Source organism: Harpegnathos saltator, unplaced genomic scaffold, assembly GCF_003227715.2.
Source record: "Harpegnathos saltator strain DR-91 unplaced genomic scaffold, Hsal_v8.6 scaffold20, whole genome shotgun sequence".
In the NCBI taxonomy this organism is placed as follows: Eukaryota; Metazoa; Arthropoda; class Insecta; order Hymenoptera; family Formicidae; genus Harpegnathos; species Harpegnathos saltator.
Window position 1 is genome coordinate 640,713 of NW_020229984.1, and position 14,192 is coordinate 654,904.

The 14,192-nt window shown below is 39.7% G+C and overlaps 1 protein-coding gene across 4 annotated transcripts; it reads left to right on the forward strand.

Moving 5' to 3' along the window:
* Nucleotides 1-4,801: 4,801 nt before the first annotated feature.
* LOC105190838 (elongation of very long chain fatty acids protein 1-like) lies at nucleotides 4,802-13,021 on the forward strand. Of its 4 annotated transcripts, none has more exons than XM_011153798.3 (6): nucleotides 4,802-5,227; nucleotides 5,843-5,981; nucleotides 8,302-8,361; nucleotides 8,505-8,776; nucleotides 9,178-9,480; nucleotides 12,699-13,021. In XM_011153798.3, the coding sequence occupies exons 3-6, from the start codon at nucleotides 8,316-8,318 to the stop codon at nucleotides 12,867-12,869; spliced, it is 792 nt and encodes a 263-aa protein (XP_011152100.1). In that variant the 5' UTR covers nucleotides 4,802-5,227; nucleotides 5,843-5,981; nucleotides 8,302-8,315; the 3' UTR covers nucleotides 12,870-13,021. The 4 variants fall into 4 exon arrangements, with proteins under 4 accessions (XP_011152100.1, XP_011152097.1, XP_011152099.1 ...); XM_011153795.3 differs by having other exon boundaries at nucleotides 4,804-5,227; nucleotides 8,143-8,361; XM_011153797.3 differs by having other exon boundaries at nucleotides 4,804-5,227; nucleotides 8,261-8,361.
* The last annotated feature ends 1,171 nt before the right edge of the window (nucleotides 13,022-14,192 follow it).

Below are 14,192 nucleotides of genomic sequence, written 5' to 3' on the forward strand. Positions count from 1 at the left end.
TTGCAAGGTCGTTGATTCTGTATAACTTTTTGCAAGTAATGTATTGTTCAATCAATGTTTCTTTTTTTTTCTTTATCCCCAGAGTTAATGATGATACATGATGCAAATTTTATTGTTTATTTACATAATGTCGTTTCGTCTCTCACGCATATAGATTTCCATCTCGTTGTAAATTTATTAATGTAAATTGACATCAACTTGATCTGCACGGAATTCGTCATTTTAAGTTAATGCCGTTTAATAGTAATTCCGCAGTACTTTCATATTTTTATCCTTGCGACAAGAGATGCACACGCACGTAAACAGGCTGATGGTTGCGTAAGATTGAACGTTTAAGTGGTCGATTATTCAATATCGATCGGCTTGCGTATTTCCATAATAATAAATATGCGCGTGTACGTGTAAGTAGTTTCGAAATTTCAACAAACAGCCCGGTGCAACATTACGCTTCAGGGAATTTCAATAATTTAATCATAAATAGATTTATTATTTTTCACGTAATTTATATGAGATTGAAAATATATTAAAACGTTGCATTGTATAAATGTTGCAATTCAATAGGGGGTGGGGTTTCAATTTGCCATGAAGCGATTATGCATAACGCAAAATCGATTTCAAATTTCAATCTTTTTGCACTTACCGCCCGTACAACTTACAATAATACCGACTGTGCTACTTTCACGATTCGTGCTAAATCGCCAACTACATTTTGTTGCAACAAGTGCGTCGTCGAGTGTAGCGAATTCGTTACTAACGAAAAAGAATTACTGCTAGCGATAAATCGATATTTTTCCCATTGACATTCGAAAGAGGGAAAGGAAGAGGTAAAGAAAGAAGCATAAAAAAAACGAACGATGTAACGATGATAATTTCATAACACTCACATGGCATAACACATAACACATGAAAAGAAATACCCATATTTTTGTCCTCAACTACTCAACGAATTTATATCGGGCGATCTTAATAATAACTGACGAATTTTTCTTTTAATGCGTTATGACACCGCAAAAATATATTCTTAAAGCATAGCGGATGTGTCGAGACGTTTCCTTCTTTCCTCATTATTAAACGGCATTGAAGAATATCAGCAGCATGCATAACCAACTTTCAAGTATCGTTTTCGTTTATCGTCACTTCCTGCTAATGGAGTCAAGAGGTCTGAATCAATAAAATGTACATTAATTAAAGGCAGGTTAGAAAGTCACGGTGTGCAATATCGAATGATGACAGTCGAGTATCGCTTTTACGATCAAATAGGTTCGTTAGATACAAAGATAGAGAAACACACCCAACGAACAATATGTTCGAAAGCTACATGACACAGCGTGAAATCGCAAGGGACTCAAATGAGAATCTTGCAGTTGGCACTGCGCGACCATGTGCGGTAGCTATTGCTCCCGAAATTAGCTAATCTCGTCGAAGCAACCGTAAATGCGCTCTGGAAGGAACACATCAGATTTTCTTCCCGCGCTTGCCTCCGCCACGACCACCACATGTCCGGTGAAGTGTTTGTCCGGATTTACAGGAAGTACGTCGCTGGCGGGATGTCGACGTTCATCACTCCGCTCAATTGCTCTGTACACGTCATAATGTACACTTACTACTTGCTCGCCACATTCGGACCAGCCGTACAGAAAGTCATTAACCCGATTAAGCTGTTCATAACCATCCTGCAAGTGGCAAGTTGTGCGTACGAAATGTTTGCCGGCGTCCACTGGCGGGGCGGAATGATCGTGCGTTTACACTTCTGTCGCGTGTCAAGATACGCAAGTTTTCTCCACAATCTTATATTTATAATTGCACGAGCTTGCACGTAATTCCATCGTTCCACTGATGACGAGACGTGGGTTTATGAATATGATAACGGAACCAGTCAACAATCTTCGGAGTGGCGCTGCGAAAATGAGGCAAAAACCAAAGAACTACGTCAAAGTCCGTTGAAAATTAAGGCAATGCTGACCGTTTTCTTTGATTGTCGCACATAATCATTTTATAATATCATGTATAAATGTGTGTGTGTGTGTGTGTGTGTGTAAATATGTATATATGTAGGGTAAGGTTGCCATCGATGGGCCACTTAAACAAAACGCTCCATAAAATCGTTAAATTTGTCAATTTTACAGTTTTGTGCACGTTAATGTAAATATTACTTTTCATACTACACATATCTAGAAATAGCCGTTACAATTATGAAATGTATTATAAATGTTAAGTAAATATTGAAAAAATAAAAATAAGTGTCGTTGGCCCAATGAAGGAAACCGGTTGCCTTCATTGGGCCGAGGAGTTTCTATGCCGGTTGCTATTTTATTTTTTTAATACAATATCAACTTAATACAATATCACCTTAATACAAGCCAATAAATTATTTAAAACTATTTTGAGCATGATTCGTAAATATAAAAAGCTGATTAGAACCCAACACAGACCATAGTAAAAACACATTGAAACATGTTAATGATAGCTAGGCATTATTCACACGGAATCATTAAATGCTACTTTAAAATCAGGAGTAGAATTTTTGTTCACTGTTTTGTAACTATAAAATAATGCGAAAATCTACGAAATAACATTGAATTTTGTTTATTATAAATAATTTAAATGGAAATGAGAATTTGAGGATAATTTATAAATTGTATAAAAAGAACAATAACCATATCTTGAAAACTTTAAAATCGCACAAAATAATTAAATTATTACTAATATTATTAATCTTACACAAATTACTGCATCAAACAAATACAATAGTTGTCACAAAACGAAAAAATTGTTGTACAGTCTTAAAAAAGAGACAAGACAAAATTTTTAAGTATTCATTCTCGCTGAGTTCAGTTGCACTTTCGCAGTAATACACTTTGATCCCCCTTTCTAACACCAGCACACTTCTCGTGAACCCACTGTTTACATGACAGACATCGAATCATGTCTTCCTTGAAGACATCACAACAGATAGCATGAATCCTCGTTGGAATTGTTATTTGCTGACGGCGGCGACGAAAGTTTAGCATTGACTGTCTTCTATCATTATGATAATTTCGATAGAATATTCATTTTACACACGAATGAGGGATATTCCGATTTAGATTAAAATTAGATTAATATAATTATTTTTATAATAAAGAAAATGAGATCATTATCTAATTATCGATTTAATTACTCGTGATAGGCTTTTACTAAATCAGATACAACGACATTTTATTGTACAACTCGAAGAAGTCGAAGAAATATTAGGCTCGATATGGTTTCCATGGTTGGGCCCCACCAGCTCATTCATAGCAACTCGGGCTGGCTCATTGAAGGCAATTAGTAGACGATAGTTGTAATACGTCCGTGACTTCGGTTATAACAAAGTGAACTTTCAATCTTAATATGGCTAAATAACGCTGATTGAATACAGTTTTAAATATTATCAAGAATAACTAAAACACTATTAACATCTCACTGATATCCATATTTTGTTGACACTGATATTGAGTGAGTGCAAAAGTTCGTGCGGAGTTTCAATAGATGGAGTTATAAGCGTCGTAAAGTGTTGTCATTAATACTTCCATCTACATATTATATAACGTTGGAAAGGTGACGTCTTCAGCTATTATTAAAAAAAAAATCATTTGTTTTCATACAAACTGCTTCGAGAAATATCACTTCAAAAATGAGTATCGATAAGGTGCATTTACGGCATGTTATGCTTTACGAGTTTCGGAAGGGAATAAACGTTGCCGCAGCCGTAAAAAACATTCAGGATGTTTATCAGGATGAAGCACCAGCTAAACGAACTGTGGAAAAATGGTTTGCTAAATTTCGGCGCGGAGAATTTAACCTTGAAGACGAGCCACGCTCTGGTCGACCTTCTGACATTGATGACGATGTTTTGCGTACTTTAGTGCTCAATAATCCGCGAATTTCAACAGAAGAAGTTGCTACAGCACTAAACGTTGACCGATCAACCGCTTTTCGGCGTTTAAAAAAGATGGGATTCGATTTGAAGCTCGATATATGGGTGCCCCATTTGCTGACCGAGAAGAACAAAATCAAGCGAATTTCTGCTGCCGTTTCTTTACTCGGGCGGCTCAATAACGAGTCGTTTTTGGATCGACTAGTGACGGGCGATGAGAAATGGGTCCTCTACAACAATGTTCAGCGCAAACGGACATGGAAACAATCAGTGAGCATGGTGACGCAATGCCAAAGGCCAGTTTGCACCCGATGAAGGTGATGCTCTCTGTTTGGTGGGATTGCAAGGGCATAATCTATTTCGAGCTTCTCCCCGCTGGCGAAACGATTGATTCGGACAAGTACTGTCGCCAATTAACCAATCTGAATCGAGAAATAAAAGAGAAACGTCCGATTTTGTCAAATCGCAAGGGAGTCGTCTTTCATCACAACGCCAGACCACACGTTTCGAAAAAGACGCTGCGCAAACTGAAGAGCCTGAAATGGGATGTCTTAACGCATCCACCGTATTCTCCTGATATCGCACCATCTGACTATCACTTGTTCCGGTCATTGCAAAATTATTTAAATGGAAAAAACTTTGACTCTTTGGAGGCCTTAAAAAACGGCGTCTCTTCGTTCTTCGAATCTAAACCGCGCAGTTTTTATGATCGAGGCATCCGTATGCTGCCAGAACGTTGGGAAAAGATTATAGAAAACGATGGAGAATATATCATTGATTGAATAAAGATTTTTGTTTGCCTAATCACTGTGTGACTTTTACTCACAAACTCCGCACGAACTTTTGCACTCACCCAATAAATTAGAAGAAAAGTACAAAAATTTTCTTGTATAGGAGCCTTGTTTGTGCGTGAATCAACTCACAGTCAAGTGACGATTTTCAAGCTTCATGTAGTACACTAAACAGTCAATAGATAGCGCTCAATTACAAAATAATGGAGGTGGGTCATCGGAGGAGCCGGTCCAATGATAGCAAGTCTCCCCTACATATGCATATGTGTTACCGCTTTATTAGCTGGTCTCCCTACTCATGTGTCCATGGATGGACGAATAAAACGCGCTACATTCACAATAACGGTAGTAGGGTATTACTGCGCCGGCGCTACCGTTACTGTGACCGTTACTGTGACAAAAACTACCGTTATTGTGAACGCCGTCGCTGAATATTCGCGGCAACTACCGGGAACATTACCGTTGCTCCTGGCACTCTGTCCATTTCCAAATACCTGCATGGAAGGTTATATGAGAAGGTAACTCGCCAGATCTGACGGTAAGTTGGCATATAGCAAATATGAATATAAATTATGTCTCACATAGTTTTAGCATATTTTGGAAATAGAACGTACAATTAGTTTTACGCATACGCATACACGTTGACACGCATAGATACGCGCAACACATTCGTGCGTCCACTTTGGTTTGATTACATATGAGTTACTTAAGATTACTGCAAAAAGAAAAATCCGGCGGAAGGTTCTCGCGCACTAGAGCCTCGAAATTAGCGATAGAGTTTCGATACCTCACGATTCAAAGTTTAGATTATTCGTATGAGCAATAGTGTGATTATCCACATTGAACATCGTAGACATCGGTTTCTTCTAATTCTGCAAATAGGACGACGCAATTTTTCCTTTTTTTCTTCCTTTTTTTACTTTTGAGATGTAATCGTATACTTTGATGTGAAACTATCGTTGGACGAACAAGTTTGTATAGAGTCCGCAATACACGGCAGCTGCAACGAAAAGTAAGTAGTTATTCCGCAACAAATAGTTGCGTTTAACGTCGACAAATTTTCCCTTGATGACAATCTGACAGTTGCCATGTCTGATGTCTAAAAGTGCACTTTATATTCAAATCCAGTGAATAATATCGTTAATTTCCACAGGAGCATAATTCAATGTAAACGTGCGCAACAACATATTATGGTTAATTTATATGCCATAAATAAAAGCGGATGAGGAATATTTTATACGTACCACAAGAAACGGTACTCTAATAAATAAATACTAACAGAGGAGAGACAAGTAAGTTACACGATGCTAATACATACATAAATAAATTTTTAAATTTACCGCGGCACGTATATAACATCGGGGAATCCAGAGATTTAATATACATCTTACCGAAAAATGACGGAAACATCGCTACGGTTTTGTAACTGGAAAGTTGCAAAAGATGGAAGATTAAAATAGCTTTCTTGTTTGCAAACAGAATAATTTTTATTACCGTCTGCTAATAATCATTCCCTGAAAGGTCGCACTTACAAACTGCTACGTTAGTAAAAGAAAGATGTGTTAGAAGTCAGTTATTGTCACTGTCATATTTACAAAGCCAACGATAAAACGCGATAAAACTATGACATTATATTGCATGTGTATGTTACGTCCTGGAGGAGGAGCGCAACGTGTACTCGCGCTTACGAGTCTCGCACGTACTTGCGTATGCGCCATACAGGTCAGGGACCAGAGGGATCCGTTTATTCCGATCGCGACGTACGGCGGGTGATCCACTTTTAGGTCAGAGAACTAAATCTCTTTACCTGACTGAACCGCGAGTTGATAGTTGGAGTCGGGGGTATGAATTAGAAAGGAAGGGAACCTGATTTAAATCATAGAATAAAATTAATATAAATTAAATAAAAAATTTACAGTTCATTTTATTGGAATTGATTCGAGAGCAAATTTAAAACGATGTTAACAGAGTATCGCTGGAACGAGGTTCCATACAGTAGGTTCGCATAATCGGTATAAAATTATACATGTTTATAACAAACGGTCGGTAGCGCATATGTTGTGTAACGGAGTGTGTACCACATTGTGGAAGGAGAAAAGGATCCTCACATGGTGAGGAAGGAGAAAAGGATCCAGAGAAGAAACAAAGAGAAGAATGAGATTTCCCTCCCGACGGCAATTGTAATTAAGTAAGATCGAAATTATAATTAAGTAAGAAAAAAAAAGAGATAATTCACTGATTTGGAGGGTTAATATAATGCCTTGATAGAGGTGAAAAAACGGCAAAAAGGCCCTGAATAGAAGAATTGGTCGTCCAAACAGGCCTCTATGTAGGAAGTTGACTTCTTACGCTGCTGCGTTTTGCTGAGTTGTTCACGGTTTGTTCAAGCGTAAATTGCGCACAAGTTATGTTGCGCGGAATAGTTACTCAATGACGAAAAAAGTAAAGGATCGTAGAAAAAAACTGAAAAAAAGCTGCTGAGGAAAAACTGTGGAAAAGATGTGTCCGGAGGCGAATCGTCGAAATTCTTATACAGATGATCGGAGGCAGGACCCACCAAGATGGACCTGTCAAAGAAAGAGATGGGCCTTGGAGATAGGGTGAAATCCTGAGAAGAGCCTAATGGTGTCGACGATCTGATTAGTATTTCTAATTATTGGTCCTGGTCGACCTTAATGGGAAAAAGTCTTAGCGATTAGAAATTAAGGGTGAAGTTAAGAAGATCTAGTGGAAGGAGATGGTTAGTTCTTGAAGACATGAATCTTTAGGTGATAGATGGAATAAGGGGTGAAGAGTGGATGTGTCTCATAGTTTTGGGCGGATGTCGTGATTGGCCGAATAAATTAGGCATGAAAAGTGCAGTGATGGTAGGTTCTTGTGAGGTAAAACGCAAGAAGATTTTAAAAGGTGGGGAGGTACATACAAGTGCGAACCATATGTTTTGATCAGCCGGAAGAGTCAGGATGTAGTAAAGCTTAGGTTGAGATAAAATTTTATAACGACCGGTGAAGAGATGATGACGGGTTATTTAGCAACCAACTCGAAACCCTCTTGAGTTTCAAGAAGGATGTAGGTTTCAAGGTTTCAAGGTTTTAGAGCAGGAATTCTTCGTGTTGCTTCGTTTTACCGGAGATTTGTTAGCGCAGAGTTTCAAATTTTATAACTAAAGCGTCGGACACATTTGGCGAACATTCCCAGATATAATTCTAGCCTAGATTTTTGCAGAACAGAACACTGTTTCCTGTTATTAAATTTTTCCGGATCGCTTTTGATTTGACGCGGGCGGCTGTTCACCAGATGCGTCTGTTTCTTATGTCCATTATATTAAGAGAATAGAAGTTCGAGAGGAAAAAAAAGTTTTTTAAATTGCCCGGAGTCCACAGGACGTAACAATATGAATGTGCAATTTAAAGTAGAACGAAAGTTAAAGTAGATGTTAATATCCTATTCTAGAAACGATTCGAAGCAGACGATTGCATAACGGTTGATATAAACGCAGTATAATTTTTTTCTTGTCATTCTGTTATCGATCGTACTAGACGTTGTTGGCATTTTGTTTATATATATTCAGTATACAAGCTGATATTATAGTACAAAGAAGATTACCAACAGCGCAGTTGTTCACCATGGAGTTCTTGCAGAATATTTTCTATTATTGGACGGACAGTCTCGGTGAGTGTTACTTGTATTATAGCGTGGCGAAAATTCGCAAGACATGCGACTGTGACGTATATGAATTCGGAATGTGATTAATGAAGGTCCGCGGGACTTTCGGGCGCAACCTGTTTGTAGAATATTATCGATACGCTTTGCAGATCCACGACTGCTCTACATGCCGATAATAAATTCCACGTATCAGTTGCCACTCATAATATTCGCATACATGTACTTTGTGCTCGTCTGTGGGCCTCGGTACATGAAGAACAGACCGCCATACTCGTTGAAGACATTCATAAAGCTGTATAATATCGTGCAGTTTGTGGCGAACATGTGGTTGGTGTACAGCTTTGTAAACGCAGGCATTGTCATAAGAAAACTCTTTTGTCCCGTAGAAATGGACTATACCAGGAATCCCGTTACAACGAAGGTAACGATGCACATATTAAACGTCTCTCGGAAAAATGTGTGCCATCAGCTTTTCGTAGCTGTTGCTCGCAGTATGACGCGGTGTACGCGCTTCTCTTCGAAAGGACACGTCTGTGTCGTATTTTTGCATTGAGATAACAATCACTGACAAAACGTTTCAAAAGCTTACCGATAGAACAAAGCGCAAGTCGCGCAAGAGGAAAGGGAAGATATCTCGCCAATAGTACGCACATTTTCCATCAGTACGTTCTCACTAGTTTGCGATCGAACGCGCATTGCGGTAAACTCCAACGAAATGTCTCGCGGTCACGCGGCTCTTACGACTCGCATGTGTCCCTACTTTTCGAGGATGAAAACACTGTTAATACATCACGAGATAACGTCTGAATAATCTCATTGCAGCTTATTAGATGCGCGTGGGGCTATTTCTTGTTGAAGCTACTGGATTACGTCGAGACGGTCATATTCGTGCTGAGGAAGAAGAATAATCAAGTGTCCGTCTTGCATGTGTACCATCACGTGTCCACCGCAATCATTGCATGGCTCGGCATAAGATATTACTGCACTGCTCCTATGATACTTATCTGCATAATTAACAGCTTCGTACATTCGGTCATGTATATCTACTACTTCCTAGCGTCGTGTGGACCGGACACTCAAAAAATGATTGCGCCTATGAAACCATGGATAACTATAATGCAAATGGTACGTTTGTCCCATCCGTCAATATCTCTCCACAACGCGTATGATTTCTTTTGCGTTGACAGTTTTGTGATGCGTTCGTCAATTCTCAAAGACGTGAATTCGACGCGATTCAAGCGCATATACCACCAGCGAACATCTATTAAATTCGGAGATAATGGCACATTATGAATTATGCAAGTTCTCGTCCGGATGGATATATGTAGTCGCGCTCCGTCGCGCTTCCCCAACAGAATATTTAAAACAAAGAATAAACGCGTCTTGTCGACCAACACGCGCACATCTCGTTGCCTTGACGACTCCGTCAACAACGCCGCTGCTCGCGCCAGCGCCGTCATTGTGTTTCTGTTGCTCCTTCCCTCAACAGGCTCTGGACCGTTTCGAGTGGTGTCGTGTAGTTCGTCTTTTTGAATGTGGGTGAATCTTCTCATAAATCTAAGAGGCATAAGAGTTCTCCTTCCCGGGATCGTTTAGCGAGCCTTGAGGACAAGCTAGTGTGCCTAATCGACGTACTAGAGAGCGCAAAGAGGACAAGACGTCCCGGCGTTCCCTTGTTCCGTCGTCTCTGTCCTCATCGCCGAGTCGTCCGACGTCTCCAGAATTACCCGCTGAACCACGGTCGGATAATTTTTTGGTGCCGGAGACTGAGTTCATCCCGGTAGACCCTGTCCCGGATGTCTCTTGCGTGGCAGCGCCTGCAAGTCAGGAAGGCACCCTGCCAGTCCAGCGAGACACCCAGGTGTGTACGTGCTTTCTGGACCTATATTTGGAGAATATAGGCGGAAAAATCGACACAACCTTTCGCAGCCGTCGAATAACTCCGTCGGTGTGCAGATTCGCCAAAGAGAGGTAATGTCATCTTCTTATCCCGGAGGTTACGCCTTCCGATGCCGCGAGTTGATAGTTGGAGTCGGGGGTATGAATTAGAAAGGAAGGGAACCTGATTTAAATCATAGAATAAAATTAATATAAATTAAATAAAAAATTTACAGTTCATTTTATTGGAATTGATTCGAGAGCAAATTTAAAACGATGTTAACAGAGTATCGCTGGAACGAGGTTCCATACAGTAGGTTCGCATAATCGGTATAAAATTATACATGTTTATAACAAACGGTCGGTAGCGCATATGTTGTGTAATGGAGTGTGTACCACATTGTGGAAGGAGAAAAGGATCCTCACATGAGGAAGGAGAAAAGGATCCAGAGAAGAAACAAAGAGAAGAATGAGATTTCCCTCCCGACGGCAATTGTAATTAAGTAAGATCGAAATTATAATTAAGTAAGAAAAAAAAAGAGATAATTCACTGATTTGGAGGGTTAATATAATGCCTTGATAGAGGTGAAAAAACGGCAAAAAGGCTCTGAATAGAATCGCAATCGCTTGTTTTTTCTATCCGACGATGCTCTCACTAGAGAGTTGTTTCGCTGCGGAGCTTGATAAAGTAGAGGTGCCGCAATAGAATAATCATGTTCTTGATTCATGGCGCGACCTTATAAGCAAGGGCCTCCCCGCTGAGCAGCGTGACCTCCTGCTCAAAAAATATTCCCCCTCGGAACCCTTCAGTTTTCTCTCTGCTCCGAAGCTGAATCCGGAGCTTCGATCAGGATTGCGGAGCAATTCTTTTATCAAGAGAGATGAATATTTCAGCAGAGACCAGAATCAGGTTGGTATGACCTTGTATGCTCTCGGAGCAGCAATTTCGGACCTACTCCAACCTGAGTTGCAGGGTTCGCTGGTCCCTGCTGCACGCGCTGCAGTACTGAAGATCACGGAGGGAGCAAAGATCTTAGCCGATCCTTTTTATCATCTTTCGCTGTCCCGGCATGCCCAAATTTTACCTACTTTTAATCTGCTCGTCAAGAACACAGCGGACTCTCTCCTTCCAGACGATCTCCTTTCCGGTACGGCTTTTAGCGAGGAACCGAAGAAAGCTTCTTCCTTGGAGCGTTCGAGCAAGGACTTCGTCCGCACGCCACTAGTCCTCGCTAATCGAGTACAACAGTCATGAAGCAGCCACTACGCTCGGCTTCTATCTACAAGTCGGGAAACTTCCGAGCCTGCGCATCTACAAGCCTCGACGACGCGGGAAGCAGGGGCATCGAATTACATTCGTCGGACAGCAGTGCGCTCCCGATCTCGATCGAGGAGACGTTAGCGGATACTCAGGTACTTGGAGCCGATAGGCTGACAATTTTTCTCTCCAGGTGGCATGATATTACCTCTGACCCGGAGATCTTACAAGCACCCTCCAGGTATCGACTACCTTTCATCCTTGTTATCGCGGATTCTGTAATCATTCGCATCCCTGCGCGTCTTAAAACTTCAGGGACTGGACGCCCTCAGCCTATGCTCGTTTTTAAACCTTTCTTAGAGAAACCGGAACTCTGTCTTTTTTCTCTTATACATCTTTATCTGGAGCTTACCGCGGACCTTCGTCGCCTTAATGATGACGCGTTTTTTATTTCATATTGTAAACCTTATTCCTCGGTCTCTTCTCAGACATTAGGTCGGTGGGTGAAGTCCGTACTGGAAGCGTCAGGTATAGACGTTTCAATTTTTCGGCGCATTTTACTCGCCATGCCTCTACTTCGCTTGCCGCCAGCAGAGGCATTAATATAGACGAGATTCGTCGTACGGCCGGTTGGAGTAAATCCTCCGATGTTTTTGCTCGTTTTTATAATAGACCGAGTGTTTCGGATTATCTTTTCTAATCCACCATTCTTACTACGTAAAGTTTCAATTGCATAACTCTCACTTTTTTCTACATAATTTGTCTGCTAACGGTCCCAGCACAGTCTTCTTGTCTATCTTTACTGTGCTCTTCTTCCAAATCTACGGGTTAAACATCTACATATATTCATCCGGACGAGAACTTGCATAATTAGGAAATTGAACGAACTTACGGTGAAGTTCGATTTTAATTATGCTTTCTCGTCCGGATGGACACTCCCACCCTCCCGTTCCCTTCATCAGATTTGGCAATGTTTAAATAATGATGGCGCTGGCGCGAGCTACGGCGTTGTTGACGGAGTCGTCAAGGCAACGAGATGTGCGCGTGTTGGTCGACAAGACACGTTTATTCTTTGTTTTAAATATTCTGTTGGGGAAGCGCGACGGAGCGCGACTACATATATCCATCCGGACAAGAAAGCATAATTAAAATCGAACTTCACCGTAAGTTCGTTCAGTTTCATAATTATTTTCTTTCTATGTTACAGGTACAATTCTGTTTCATTGTTTTGTACGTATCGCAGAACTTTATCTCTTATTGCAATGTTGTGCCTCATATAACCGCCATAATATTTATCCAAAACATATTGGTAAATTTTTTTTTGTTCTATAATTTTTATAAAAAATCATACACAAAGTCAATCAAGAAAATTCAGTAGATTGTGAAATGTAAAGCACAAGACAGACTCTGTGTATTGTCTTAATATTAATATTATTAATAATCTTAATGAAAAACTACCATGTATACGCATAAAATGTATAGTTGCAGATATAAAAATATATATGGTTGAGAAATTGACCAGAGAAACAAGTTGGAAATATAATATTCCAAACAAGAGCGATTTTATATGAGAAACTCAAACGGATCCCATTTGACATTTCCCGTTTTCCCAAATATTTTTTCTGCTTTTGATATTACTTTAGAATTAATAAGAACATAAGGAACACGTTACAGATATATCCATTTTACAAAATTAAATATTTAAAATGTATACATATACTCGATATTTAACAAATTTTTGAGTTTTCCTTCTTATTCTATAAAGTAAATATTTTTCTTTTTATAAAGTAAATATTTTATTCTATAAAGTAAATATTTTTATTTCGTTTTATTAAAAAGTTTTGCTTTTCAACTCTATTTAGAGCTAACAAGGAGATGACGCAACCTGTTTCATCGATTTCAACACGAGTTATAGCACACTCGATAGCTACGATGCCGTGTATAAACACCCTAACATAATATGCGTGAATGCGTTTTTATTTACGAGTAATTTGCAGTTTGGCTCGCGAAGCCGTGCCAAACGTGTTATTGGCCTTGTATACAATATCAATTATATTGAATTCATATTTGCAGATGTCCTGATACAATTTCCGTCCAGTCTTGTTGACAGTCGCGAGGTATTTTACAACGTCAATCAAATATGTTTTCCACCAACTATACATAGTCAAAAGTGTATTTGTGCAAAAAATTATGCGTTCATTACGTGCAGTTGGTGCAAAAAACTATTATATTTTACATGCTTTTATACGGCATTCCATCCGCAGAGTTGCGACAGCATGACCACATTTTATAATACGTAACTTTGATTTGTGTGCCTTATATTTGTCTTATGTGTGTGTGTGTATGTGTTTTGATACGGACAAAAACATTTTATTGTAATTAATAAAAAAGTTGTGTTCATATTTGAAAGACCTGACTCTCCTAATTAGCCTTCATTAATAGCGTAGAAACAAAAAAAGGAATTATACATAAGAACAATATAAAAATATTTATTACATGTCTTTACATACGAAAAAAAAACGAACCAGTCGTCGGCGGGACTCGAACGCCGTCGTCGGCGCAAAAGTGTTCACGGCGCAGGAGCCTCTGTCTGCTCAGCCACGCCGGCTTCGTGAAAGAGTGTCGTAACTTGCGCCCTATGTGTGACACGGCTCCGCGAGCCAAACTTTAACTGCAAATTACTCGTAAACAAAGACGCATT